This window comes from Mus caroli, chromosome 9 (assembly GCF_900094665.2).
Source record: "Mus caroli chromosome 9, CAROLI_EIJ_v1.1, whole genome shotgun sequence".
NCBI classification, from domain to species: domain Eukaryota; kingdom Metazoa; phylum Chordata; class Mammalia; order Rodentia; family Muridae; genus Mus; species Mus caroli.
Window position 1 is genome coordinate 25,764,152 of NC_034578.1, and position 11,608 is coordinate 25,775,759.

Genomic DNA, 11,608 nt, shown 5'->3' on the forward strand with positions numbered 1-11,608 from the left:
GGATGTCAAGGCCTCTTTTCTTCCTTTCCTTTTTCTCATTTTCTTTTCTTCTGTCAATAACATAAAATGTCACTTTTGACCCAGCCTCTGTGCTAAGGATGCTAGGAAAATAAGGCACCCCATACCCTCCTGCTGCTCATAGCCTGAAGGAAAGGCACATGCAATTGAATACCTACACTAACATGCTATGGATGTTAAAAATAAGATTGAATACAAGTGTAATAGAGCTACTGATAAAAACAAGACTGTTGAAAGATATAGCTTGGTGCCAAATTCATCTTGAATTACAAAAAGTATTTTGAAGTTGTCCAGGGAAGGTAGGGCCTGGGCACAAGCAGAGGGCAGTATCCACATGAGCCTAAGAGAACCATAGGGAACTCAGAGCCTGTAAATGTGAGCTGTGAAATATTAGGGATAAGAGAGAAAAGCTGAAGCTACACCCTTAGGTCTTCTATTCCTTGTGAAGGTACAGAGGTTCCATTCTGCTTGGATTGGAGTGAGGTGTTATCACAGCCTCAGACATGGTGGGAGAAGAATATCTACAGAAGCTCATGGGTAACCACACTGGCACTGTGGTTTGGTGCAAGCCTGCTGCCCGACAAGTGTAAGACCTGGGTTGAGCCATCTGCACCACTGAGGAAAAGAAGAAAGTGTAGAGAAGAATCACAGAGGAGGAGTCGTGGTCTCTTCCATGGAAGGCTATGTGACAAAGAAATCATGACATATGGAACCTCATGGAAAGACAATGGGCAGGGAATTAGGCATTCAAATATCTAAGAAAACATTCCTAGAATAGAAATAAATCAGATCAGTTCTGTGGGTGGTGGATTAAGATGACCATAATAGTAGGCATCTTTTCAGTATTAACTTATTTATTTAATCCATTTAACAACCTTACAAAGGAAATCCAGTAATTCTTTCATTCTATTGAATAAGCAATTGAGACATACAGAGGAGGAGGAGGATTCAGGAGCTGGGAATGGAGCTCATGGGTAGAGGCCTTTCCTGGTGTGCTTTGGTCTTGGTTCCTTCCCCAGGACCACGAGGGCACAAAAATAGAGGTTGATTCAAATGCTGTAGCTCTTAACATAAAGAGGTGGTCAAGCTAGGGTTGGCCCCAAACGAGGCCAAGGACAAGTAAGTTCCAAAAGGTCGAGCTTCCCTCTACTGCAAACTTTTCTTCACATCTCCCCTGAAATTCAACATTTAAACCAGTAGATGATCAGAAGAAATTTTCTCATTTTGCATTATTGGTAACAGACGCTGGGAACCCCCAGCAGCTGCGTTGAGGAGGTGTCAGAGCTCAAAGGGAAGGGTTGAATAAATCATATTGGAAGTCCCCCTAGGCTTGAGCTAGTTGTGATTCTAGGGTTGTCTGACACAGCAGGGTGAATTCTTTGGGGCACCAGATGGTTGTGTGGGTTACCCAGTGACTAAGCTTGGCTCCAATCTGCACAGTCGTTCTGTAACCCATGCGCCTCGCAGATCTGCTGACTCCATCAGAAAACAAACAAGCTCTTGCTCCTGTGCGCGGCGGGCAGAAACTGACCTGGCATAGAAATCAAAGCCAACATCTCAGCATTCTAACAAATGAAGCCCCATGACTGCTGTTTATTTGCTGGGGATGAGTCTCCCTTGACTCCAGGAAGGAGACAGCACCACGGGATCGCTGACTGATTTCTTGGGAAGGAAAACAAAGTTTGTAGAAGGAGTTCAGCTCCATCCTTGCCTTTGAAGGAGTTTCATCTGTGACTAACTGGTGCTTAACACCTTCCAAGTCCATCTTCAACACATTCCTTCTTGACCTTCACTCAAAGGCTTCCTGAAGTTTTCTTGCAAGAAATCTTGGAGATGGGTCAATTAGGAGTTACTATAATTCTTTATTCCCTCTGCCTGCAATGCTTTCACTGGTTAATCTTTTCACTGCACACTGAGGATGCTTTACAGGTACACAAAGGCATGCTTGTATTGACAGATACTGTCTGACACCTGACACTGTAGGTAGAGTTAGCATGAGCGTGCACAGCACCTGCAAGCTCTGACTGTGCTCACCCATGTGTGACGGTTTATATTCCCAGGCAGGAAGTAGTTGTGGGCATCTTCTTCTAGCACCACTACCTATCAATAACTATACCCAAAAAGACTATTTGCAGGATGCTGAGATGCAGAGTGACACTTTAAAATACTTTGGTCCAGCTTCTTTATTTTAAATCGCAAAGATCGGAGTCCATCTCAGGGTGTGTCTAACCCAGGGGTGCAGAGCTGCTTCAAGAGCTATTTTGAGATGGCTTTTTAGGTGTGGATTTTAGCCATGCTCTAAATTAAAACTTCCTGGGGGTGGGGGGCAGGCATTAAAATGTCGGTGTTGGATGAGATCTCAGGGAGATTCTGATCCACCTGGTTTGGGACAGGGTCTGGATGTTGGCATTGACATAAAGCATTCTGGGTAGTTCATGGTTTGGAATGACTAGCCTAGAGTGGGCAGATAGTGAAAGCAGACATGGACTGAGGACTTGTCTTAGCTCCTATCTGCTGAAGGTCTTTGAGGCTTCTGAGACGGGAGAAGAGTTGCTCTAGGGTACTGGACTTAAAAGAAATACGAGCCCGGAAAAAGTCTTATCCCACTCCAATAATCACCCGTGCCATGGAACTGGTGGGAACACAGGGGAGAAAAGTCCTCAATCCTACTATACACAGGCAGCAGAGTGGGGCCAGGACTGAGCACAGGAGAAGCTCACCCTTCCTCTGGACATACAGAGCTGGAAATCCAAGCAGACGATTAAGAGACCATCGGTATATAGAACAACCATGCCAGGCAACTTACTATGTTATAGTATAGAGTAGCAGAAGAGAACAAATAAATGTCTTCAGCAAGTGAAGCATTTGGATTATTTTGGAAACCTAAAATAAGGGAGGTTGACAATGTAACAAGTAAGTTCATCTTTTTTTTTTTAAGATTTATTTATTATTATATCTAAGTACACTGTAGCTGTCTTCAGATGCACCAGAAGAGGGCATCCGATCTCATTACAGATGGTTGTGAGCCACCATGTGGTTGCTGGGATTTGAACTCAGGACCTTCGGAAGAGCAGTTGGTGCTCTTAACCACTGAGCCATCTCTCCAGCCCCAACAAGTAAGTTCTTAAAGGGAAACAAATGTGCATCCTGTACAGAAGCCAAAGAAATAGTCTGTCTGAGGCAAGTAACCCCTGGCCTTATCACAAGCATTCTCTCTTTACCATCGTGGACCCTCTTGTTCTGTGAAGATACCAGGGCATAAAGGAGGGAGTCTGGCTGCACTAGATGGCAGTGGTGTTGAGAATCATCAATTCCTCAACGAAGAAAACCAGTAGTCACATGACTAGTTGACTCTCATCTGCTTCCAGCTTCATCGTGCTGCTTATCATGAAGATATACAAGACTTCCAGAAACACCTTATTGGCAAGAACATCACTAACAAAGGTAGCATTTATCTCTGATCTAAAAGAATATGGAGCCATGGTGTGCATAGGGGCTTCTTCAGATAAAGACTAAAGGATGGATACTTTCATGCTATGCTGCCATCATTTGCACAGGAGGCCTTACCCTGCACACAGTCACTTGCTTCAAGGGTGCTGCTTCAAGAAAAGACAGAATTGTGTTAGGTCTCTGGTCTCACTCCCACTTGATTTGTTCACTGGTAGAGCCCTAGCTCCTTCGGTTCATCATCAAGCATAGTAGGTGCTCAACAAACACTTCCTGATGATTGAACCAATGAATGAACCAAAGGGCTGAGAGTATGGTACCACTTCTCAGAATAAATAAGTAAAGTCAAAAAAGGCTGGTCTTTTGATCAGTCTTTTTTATGGCAAAGGCTAATGTTCTCACAGAAGCTAAAAATAAAAGGAGACAGGAAAAAAAAAATCAAGCTTAGTAACCTAAGATGTTCTCAGTAGCAGGAGTGAAGAATATGTTTTCCAATATTTGATTCTTAGCTTGACAGACTCCCTTGAAATCCTCTTTTCTCAGGGATGAAAATTCGAGTCTTTGTTGGTTTGTTTTGCAGTTTGCAAATGTCTTACAGAGCTCTTCTGGCAGGGCTTCTGTTTTCCCTCTCGCAAATAAACAAAAGGCCATACCTTTAATATGACTTACATAAGGGATATTCTGTGATCACCTGCTGTGATTTCAGAAGGAGAGAAGGAGAGGTGGGGGGGGGGAGGCTGGGAAAATCAGGAACAAGGCAAGTGTAAATGCAGATGAGAAAGATCAAAATGGGAAGCAGGCAAGAGAGCCTGGGTATGAAACCAGAGTGTCAGAGGAACTGAACAACTGAAGGCAGGTAGTCAACTGCATCTCAGACACTTCACCTGGGGATAGGTTGGACTTACCACCGTTCATCTGCCCTACTGCTCCATGGCTTTGCTCCATGGTCTGGGCTCTAGTGTGCTGGGAAGATAGCCTCCCCCCTCCTTCTAGGCAAGCCTGCAGGAAGCAGAGAAACCCTGGCCAGCTTGACCTAGATCTGTCAACTGATCAATTACCGCTCCCAAAGACGGGAAGGGGCACTAAAGGAAGAAGGAAATGGCAAGCATGTAGAAGAGAGAGAAGAGAGCTGGAAGAGAGAGGGAAACAGCTGGAGAGGATGGGAGGAGCACGGTTGAACTCACATATATGGCAGGAGAGTAAGAGCAGATGTAATCCTGAAGACAGCATAAGTGAAGAAAGCGCAAGGAGAGGAAATGCAATTTCCATAGACAACTGACCAAACCCAGTCAATGCAGGGGCTCTAACTCAGAGCAGAGTAGTGCCTCCTGGATACCCAAAGCTCTGAGCTCCAACTTTAGTTCTTCTCGTGACTCCTCCCCTCTGCTCCTCATAGTGCTAGATCACAGCCCCAGGTCAAGCCCCCTTTCACAAATGGATGGAGACAGGATCCCTGTGTGTTTCTTCTACAGACCATGCCTCCTCCCCAGAACATCCTCCACTGCAGTGGAAGAACCCCACAGGATAGAAGACAGTCTGGGGAGACTCATAAGACAGTGTCTACCCAACCTGCAGCCACCAGCTACCTTATGTTCGCATGTTTCAATTTTTATGTTTAATTTGTTTTTATTGAATTTCAAATGACTATAGACATAAAGTAAACATGTAACAAGCCAATAGAGCAGAAAGGAAGGAAACTGCATAAATGCAACCGGTCTCAGCATGGAGTTCCACTTAGCACCACATGTTTGGAGTGTTACAAGCATTAATGAGTCCTTACAACACCCAGGGGAGTCACTCCCTGGCCTGTCAGGCAGGTGGGGAGACAGGCTCTTGGAGGGAAACATTTATTTTCCCTCTAGAGAACACAGAAAAGAATTGAGCCCAGAGATGCTCAGGTTCCCAACTGAGCTGGACTCAGGTCCCTAGAGATGGCTTGACACCTGGAGTTGAGGTATTTGAAGTATGTAAGGCCTCTGATGTCACTGGTTTGTGAGCAGGAGGCCAAGGACTCTCAACAACAACAAAATGCTTGGCAGAGAGTCAAATCCCAGACTTGCCAGTCTTGTCCAGAGGGTGTTTTTACCAGGAGGGGTCATCAAGAATATTACAAATCTTTCTAGGGCATGCTTCCTGGATGTGACAGAATCATACAGGCAGTGCAGACTCACAAGTTCTGTAGCTTCTTGGGATATTGTATACTCATTTCAGTCCATGAGATAACCTAGTCAGTCCATGAGATAACCTAGTTTGCCTGGCCCATCTATGACACTCAGCCAGAGACAATATTAGTCATTGTCCCCTAATTCTGCAGATATGTATGTATGGGCAAAGAGATCCCAGGGAATTACTAGAAAGAAATCTGAATTGGCATTTCCCTCCTTTTCCAGGAGCCTAGAAAGTTTTGCTGTTGCTGCTGCTGTTGTTGTTGTTGTTGTTATTGCTGCTTTTTTTTTTTCTTTCCTAAGACAGGGTTTCTCTGTGTAGCCCTGGCTGTCCTGGAACTCTCTTTATAGACCAGGCAGGCCTCGAACTCACAGAGAGCCACCTGCCTCTGCCTCCCTCGTGCTAAGATTAAAGGCTTAGATGACCATGCCCAATTCAGATATGTACTCTAAAGTGACTTTCTTGGACCACTTCACAGGAATCTGTGCTGAAGGGGAAACTTTCTCCAAAAGAAGAGAAGCCAGGGCACAAGTCATTAGCATCATGACTGACGAAAGGGATGCTTATATTTCTAGTTTACTTTAAGGGAAAAATAGTCAGTCGCAGAACCAGGTTGCACCTGCTAACTCTGAAACAGTAAGCTGCAGTTCCAAGAGTGTCTTTCGTTCATCTACAAGGCCTGTTGCTCCTGCCTGATGATGCTTGGCTGCCTGACATTCCTGAGCTCAGAGGATCAGCACTTTGTGTAGTGCAGGCTCTAGCAGGAAGAGTGGATGGGAACTGTCTCGATAGCATTCTACACCTTAGATCACGATGAACCCCATGTAGGCAGCTCCAAGCACTGCAGCCATGATCCTTTGTGAGGGGCTCTCCTCTTGTCCATACACTTCTGGTCACGTTTCCAAGTATGCACAATTCCCTCAGCAGGCCCTAGCTCCCATCACCTGGAATTGATTATTACATGTTGCCCATGAGGGCTATTTGGTCTCATCCACCTTCTTCCCATCTCAGAACTACCCAGCTTGGATGCTGAGGCAAGCCACATGCTTACTGTGAGTGCACACAAGGAAGTTAGGTGATTTGCATGGTGCCCCGTGACCCCAACTGCAAGCTAAGGACAGTGGGGAGTGAGCCTCTCTTCTCCCATCAATTCTGAATTTCCAACAAGGAGGTGCCTTGATGTGGGATCTGAGAGGAGGAGAATTGGGAGGGTTGGGAAAGAAAATAACCTCACGAATGGAAAGGTGTTGGGTGGAGCCATGATCCCCGAAAAGAGGGATGCTTGGTTTCTAGAAAGAGAAAATCTGCAGTGCACCCAGCCATTGGCTTTCAGAACCTCTGCTGGCAGAAGGTGGGCAGTGTGCTGGGAAGGAAAGTGCCCAACCCTGCTCCCTCTCCAGTCTCCAGAAAGAGCCTCCTCTAGTTAACCTACCCTGGTGCTTCTCAGGGCAGACCCCAGGGAGTTAATCAATGCCTCCCCTGCTTCCCAGACCTGTCACAGGAATCATTTTGAATCCCCTAACCACCCCCACTCCCTAAACTGCATCTCTGTTGCTACTGGGTTGGGGGAAAGGAAATGGATCAAGGAGGGTGTCCCTAACCTGCCACTAGAGCCATACACCTTTCCAAGAGGCAAGAAACCCAGAAGTAGCAGCCGTGGGAAGAGTCAGCTTAAAACAAAAACAGAGGAGGAGAAAAAATTGCCTTGGAATGTGCGCTGCATTCTAACTAGTCCCGCTGGGTCAATGCAATAGGGGTGGATTATTGCAGGCAAGACCTGGGCTGCCTCAGTAATTCTGTAAGTTTGATAAGAGATAGCTGGCAGCCTCTGCTTCCTTCCCTGAAAGTAAAACAGACATCACCTTTGCCATGTCCCACTGGCATGTGGTATGGGGTCTCTAGGGGTCACACTGTCTTAAAATTGAGCAGCCTCGGAAGCCTATTTAGAAGTCCCTGGTTGCAGCCAGCACAAATAAAGCTATCATTCTCCTTGGGAAATTCAGAATTTCGTAGAAGGGGACCAGATCTGAGATATGCCTCTCCCCGTCCCTCCTCCGCCCCCAGGATGTGAGCAAGACTACAAAAATCATACTTTACCTGGGGAAATTGGTTTCTTTCTACTTCTCTATTTGGGGCTATTTGAAGTACAAGCAAATATTATGCTTCTCTGCATTTATTTCTAATGAAAAGTTATGCTAATTTATATGTAAATTCTGTTTGGCCCTGGGGCTCCTGGCATATAGCCAATGGGGCTGCTGATGGTGGGATTTAGCAGTTGTCTCCAGGTTGATGTTAGAAGAAGGACAGAGGCTCTCAAGACAGGTGACAGTTATTGAAGACATGGGTCTTCCTCCCCTATTCTCTGACACCTTACCCCATGCCTTGCCTAGTTAGTTTTCATTTCTGCTGTCAGAAGGCAAGGACATATTTCCCTGGGGGCAGGAGGGGGGCTGGTCTTGAACTCAGTTTCCCTACTGGCAGTATTAGGGCTGTAGACTCAGTTTGTGAAATGCAAGGTGCCAGGAATAAGCAGAGTACACTCATATATACACACACACATAGACACATACATAGACACTGATCCTGCTCCATATTACGTAAGAGGAGTCAAGAGAAGATGACTCTAGTCTCCTTGTACCTCTACATCCCAATACCCAAGACACAAGATGGAAAACTCAAAGGCTGAGCCCCTGAGGTTCAGAGTGACAGGCAGTCTCATGGGTATTCCTGCATGATCCTCCACCCTGGACCTTCATATCATGGGCTAATTTTCCCCTTCTCCCTTCCCTTCCTTGCTAAGCCACAGCCAAGATGCACACCATTTGCATCTGATTCTTTTTCCAGCCTGGTCCCTCTGTCCACCTCATAGAGATCTTAAGAGGTCAGGGCCCATCACTCAGAAGGGGTCAGAGCTTAGGATTCTCGGCAAGATCATAAGAACTCTGTAGTGCACTGGGAGCAGAGGAGGCAGCCCTGGGACTGTCATCTCTTCTCCCTCTGCCAGACAGAACTTTCCTCTGGGAATGCAACTGCATAGGATGGAGAGCCTTGCCTCCCCTCCTCCCTGCCTCAGGCTCCAAGTCCCTTGGAGAACCTTGCAGGACCAAGTCAGACAAAGTTTCTCGGCTTGTCTCAGTCTCTGAGTTCCAACATCTTTAATAGTGAAGGGGTAACCTAGATCCCCCAACGATGGAGGGAAGGCAAGCTGCCTAGCAGCTAATTCCATGGCTAGGATGAAGTCACAATGGGAGGACTGACACAAGGTTAGGGACCAAATAGTGCAGTAAATGGACTCAAGGTGGAAGCAGATTCCCAAATGCACCTGAAATGAGCAGAGCGAACACTGTAGAGACCTGGCCAGAGAGCAAGCCAGCCTCAGCAACTGCAGCCTGGCTTCGCCGCCGCCGCTGCCAATAAGTAGACCGAAAATTAGCATTCGCCTCTTAGTGCCTCTGTCCTTTCAACTTAGAAAGGCTTTCCTGAATTCCGGAGCCCACCGCAGCCCGCCGCCACTGCTTACACAGCCCTTTATCTGCTCGAAACGCCCACCCCTTCCCAGCCCCGCCACAAACACACCCCCAAACAGATTCAAAACTAACAGTTGTTCAGGCTCCTGAGAAAGGATTTATTCTCCAAAGCCAGACCGCTGGCCAGCACCTTCCAGGAGGTACCCGACTATTTCCATCCTGCGTTTCCACCCTCTTTGCTCCTTTTGCAAGTTCACTGGCCAATATTTAAAGTTTCCTCCTGTAATTTCTCCCCAGTCGCATAAGCAGCACATTCGCAACCCGGCTGCCCTCCCCATCTGCGCCGATCCCCTGCGTACATGTGTGCTGGGCTGTGTAAGTGTGAAGGATGTGCATGAAGCTAGGGAGCCACTGCACAGCCACGGACCCAAGGGGAGCAGCAGAGACACGTTTTACTTATGCACATACAGTCCCCCATTCCGGTAGCAGCCAGAATCAAATCAATATTCTCACAGCCTGGTCGGGAGAATGAAGTCCCAGCCATGCTGGTTAAAACGTTCGCGCTTCCACCTGCAAACCGCGCAGCGGAGCCGACCCGGGGAGCCTGCAAATGCTTGCAGCACTGGGTACCATTCCCGAGGCTGCTGTAGGCAAATGAAAAGCCAGTCTTACCTTGGAAGAGGCACAGAGCCGCCAGCCCCGTGAAGATTGCCCACGAGATAGAATTGTGCATTTTTGCCTGGATGGTTTTCATATTTTTTCTTCTTTTTCTTCTTTTTTGTCAGGATCGGTTTTTTCTTCCTCTGTCTCTCTTTCTTTTTTCCTCCTGATAGATTGTGTTGCTCTCAAGCTAGTCCGAGGAGATTTAAATCCACTGTTTTGCTGAAGGACACAACAAGGAAGCCGAGGGCGAGAGAGAGTCTGACTTCTCCGTAATTATCTCCACTCATACTCTGGCACTGAGGCACATTGTACAATCTGGCCCTGGACAGCCCTCCTACAAGCTGCAATCATTGGTTCTAATCCAAGGATTGACAGAGCTACAACACGCGCGCGCAGGGGCACACACACACACACACACACACACACACACACACACTCAGGAATCATTTGCTGGGCAAATCAAGCTGATTAAAGAGACAGGAGCCTGGAGAGATGGAATGATAAATGCCACTTTGCCCCTTGTATATTACTTTCATTTTTTAAACTGACAGTCAGCAGAGCCCCGAGCCTCCAAAAATCTCCTTCCCCTGGTGTTTCCCGGCCCCCTGAACTTAGACACACTTTGCAGTAGAAAAATCCCATAGCCAACATGGCTTGCAGGAAATTTTAAAGGGGCATTTTCATGCTCTGTGAAACTTGCAAGAATGAGTCAAATTCTATTTGTTGGTTCTTATTTTCCCTGTGAGGGAAGTATCGTTCAGTGACAGATCTCTCCTCTCCTTCTCTTCAACCTTTCTCTGTAGTCACTTTGAAAATAATAAATAACTTTCTGTTTTCCTCTCCTGTCACTCTTCCTTCAGAGAGCCTGGAACTCTTCCAGTTTTCATTCACCTTATTTTTTAAAGCCACCCATGTTAGACAATCCTAAGCCAAGTGATAAAGTATCTAGAATTTGAAAGGACAGCCCACATTTGATTACTGAACACTGTCCGAGAAGGAGCATGGCTCCTGCTACATCGCCCCAATCAACCTTCCCTCAAAAGCATACAGTCAGTAGCTGTGTTTTGACCTTCAGCGAGACAGATTTAAGTTAGATGCACTGAAGGACCATCAGATCACTGCTTTGTGTGTTGTTATTAAATTTCCCAGACTGTTGGGAACATTTATCTCCTTGATGATGCTTAAGAAAGAAAATCAAACAGATAGACAGACAGGCAGATAGATAGATAGATAGATAGATAGATAGATAGATAGATAGATAGATAGATAGATAGACAGATAGCTTTTTTCAGAGTCCTAATTCTAAGGACTAGGAAGCTCGATTTTGGCTATTCCATATAGAAACAAGTTCTATATTTTGAACAAAAGAAAACCCAAGCCCCTTGCTGATGCTCACCAATTCATTTCAGCACGTATTTTAGAATTTCCTCCAGACTGCCACGGCCAATTATACTTTCTGGCGATTCCATTAGAATTGTTAACATATATATTCTAGATCTCCTATAGACTAGAGCACTCACTCACTGCCTGTTCCTATTTATGGGCACAAAGGTGAAATCAAAATGGTCCTGACACTTTGGGCCCATCCTAGAGGCTCATTCTTCTTGCTTAGTAGGTTTTGTTGAGAGCCTCCTCTGGAGGTAGGCAGCCCAAGAGCCTGAGCACTGGGTCCCAAAACTCCCACAAATCCAGGCCAGAAGAAGGTCCCTTTAGCTCTCTGAGTCTTGGCCTTTGGCCTGTGGAATCAGAGAACTGTAGGTCCCATCCAGTGCCTCTTGCTATTATATTTAAAGGTATTTCCCCTCTTTTCTTTTGCCATTCAGTCTCTACTTCACATATCCATCCAA

General features: G+C 46.2%; 1 protein-coding gene across 2 annotated transcripts in view; it reads right to left on the bottom strand.

Moving 5' to 3' along the window:
• Positions 1-10,372, bottom strand: part of Ntm (neurotrimin) — a 958,641-nt gene extending 948,269 nt beyond the window's left edge. For both annotated transcript variants that reach the window (XM_029481303.1, XM_021172016.1), the window contains exon 1: positions 9,771-10,372. In XM_029481303.1, the coding sequence (XP_029337163.1) occupies positions 9,771-9,852 (82 nt within the window). In that variant the 5' untranslated portion in view covers positions 9,853-10,372. The remainder of the gene's footprint in view (positions 1-9,770) is intronic.
• Between the last annotated feature and the right edge of the window lie 1,236 nt (positions 10,373-11,608).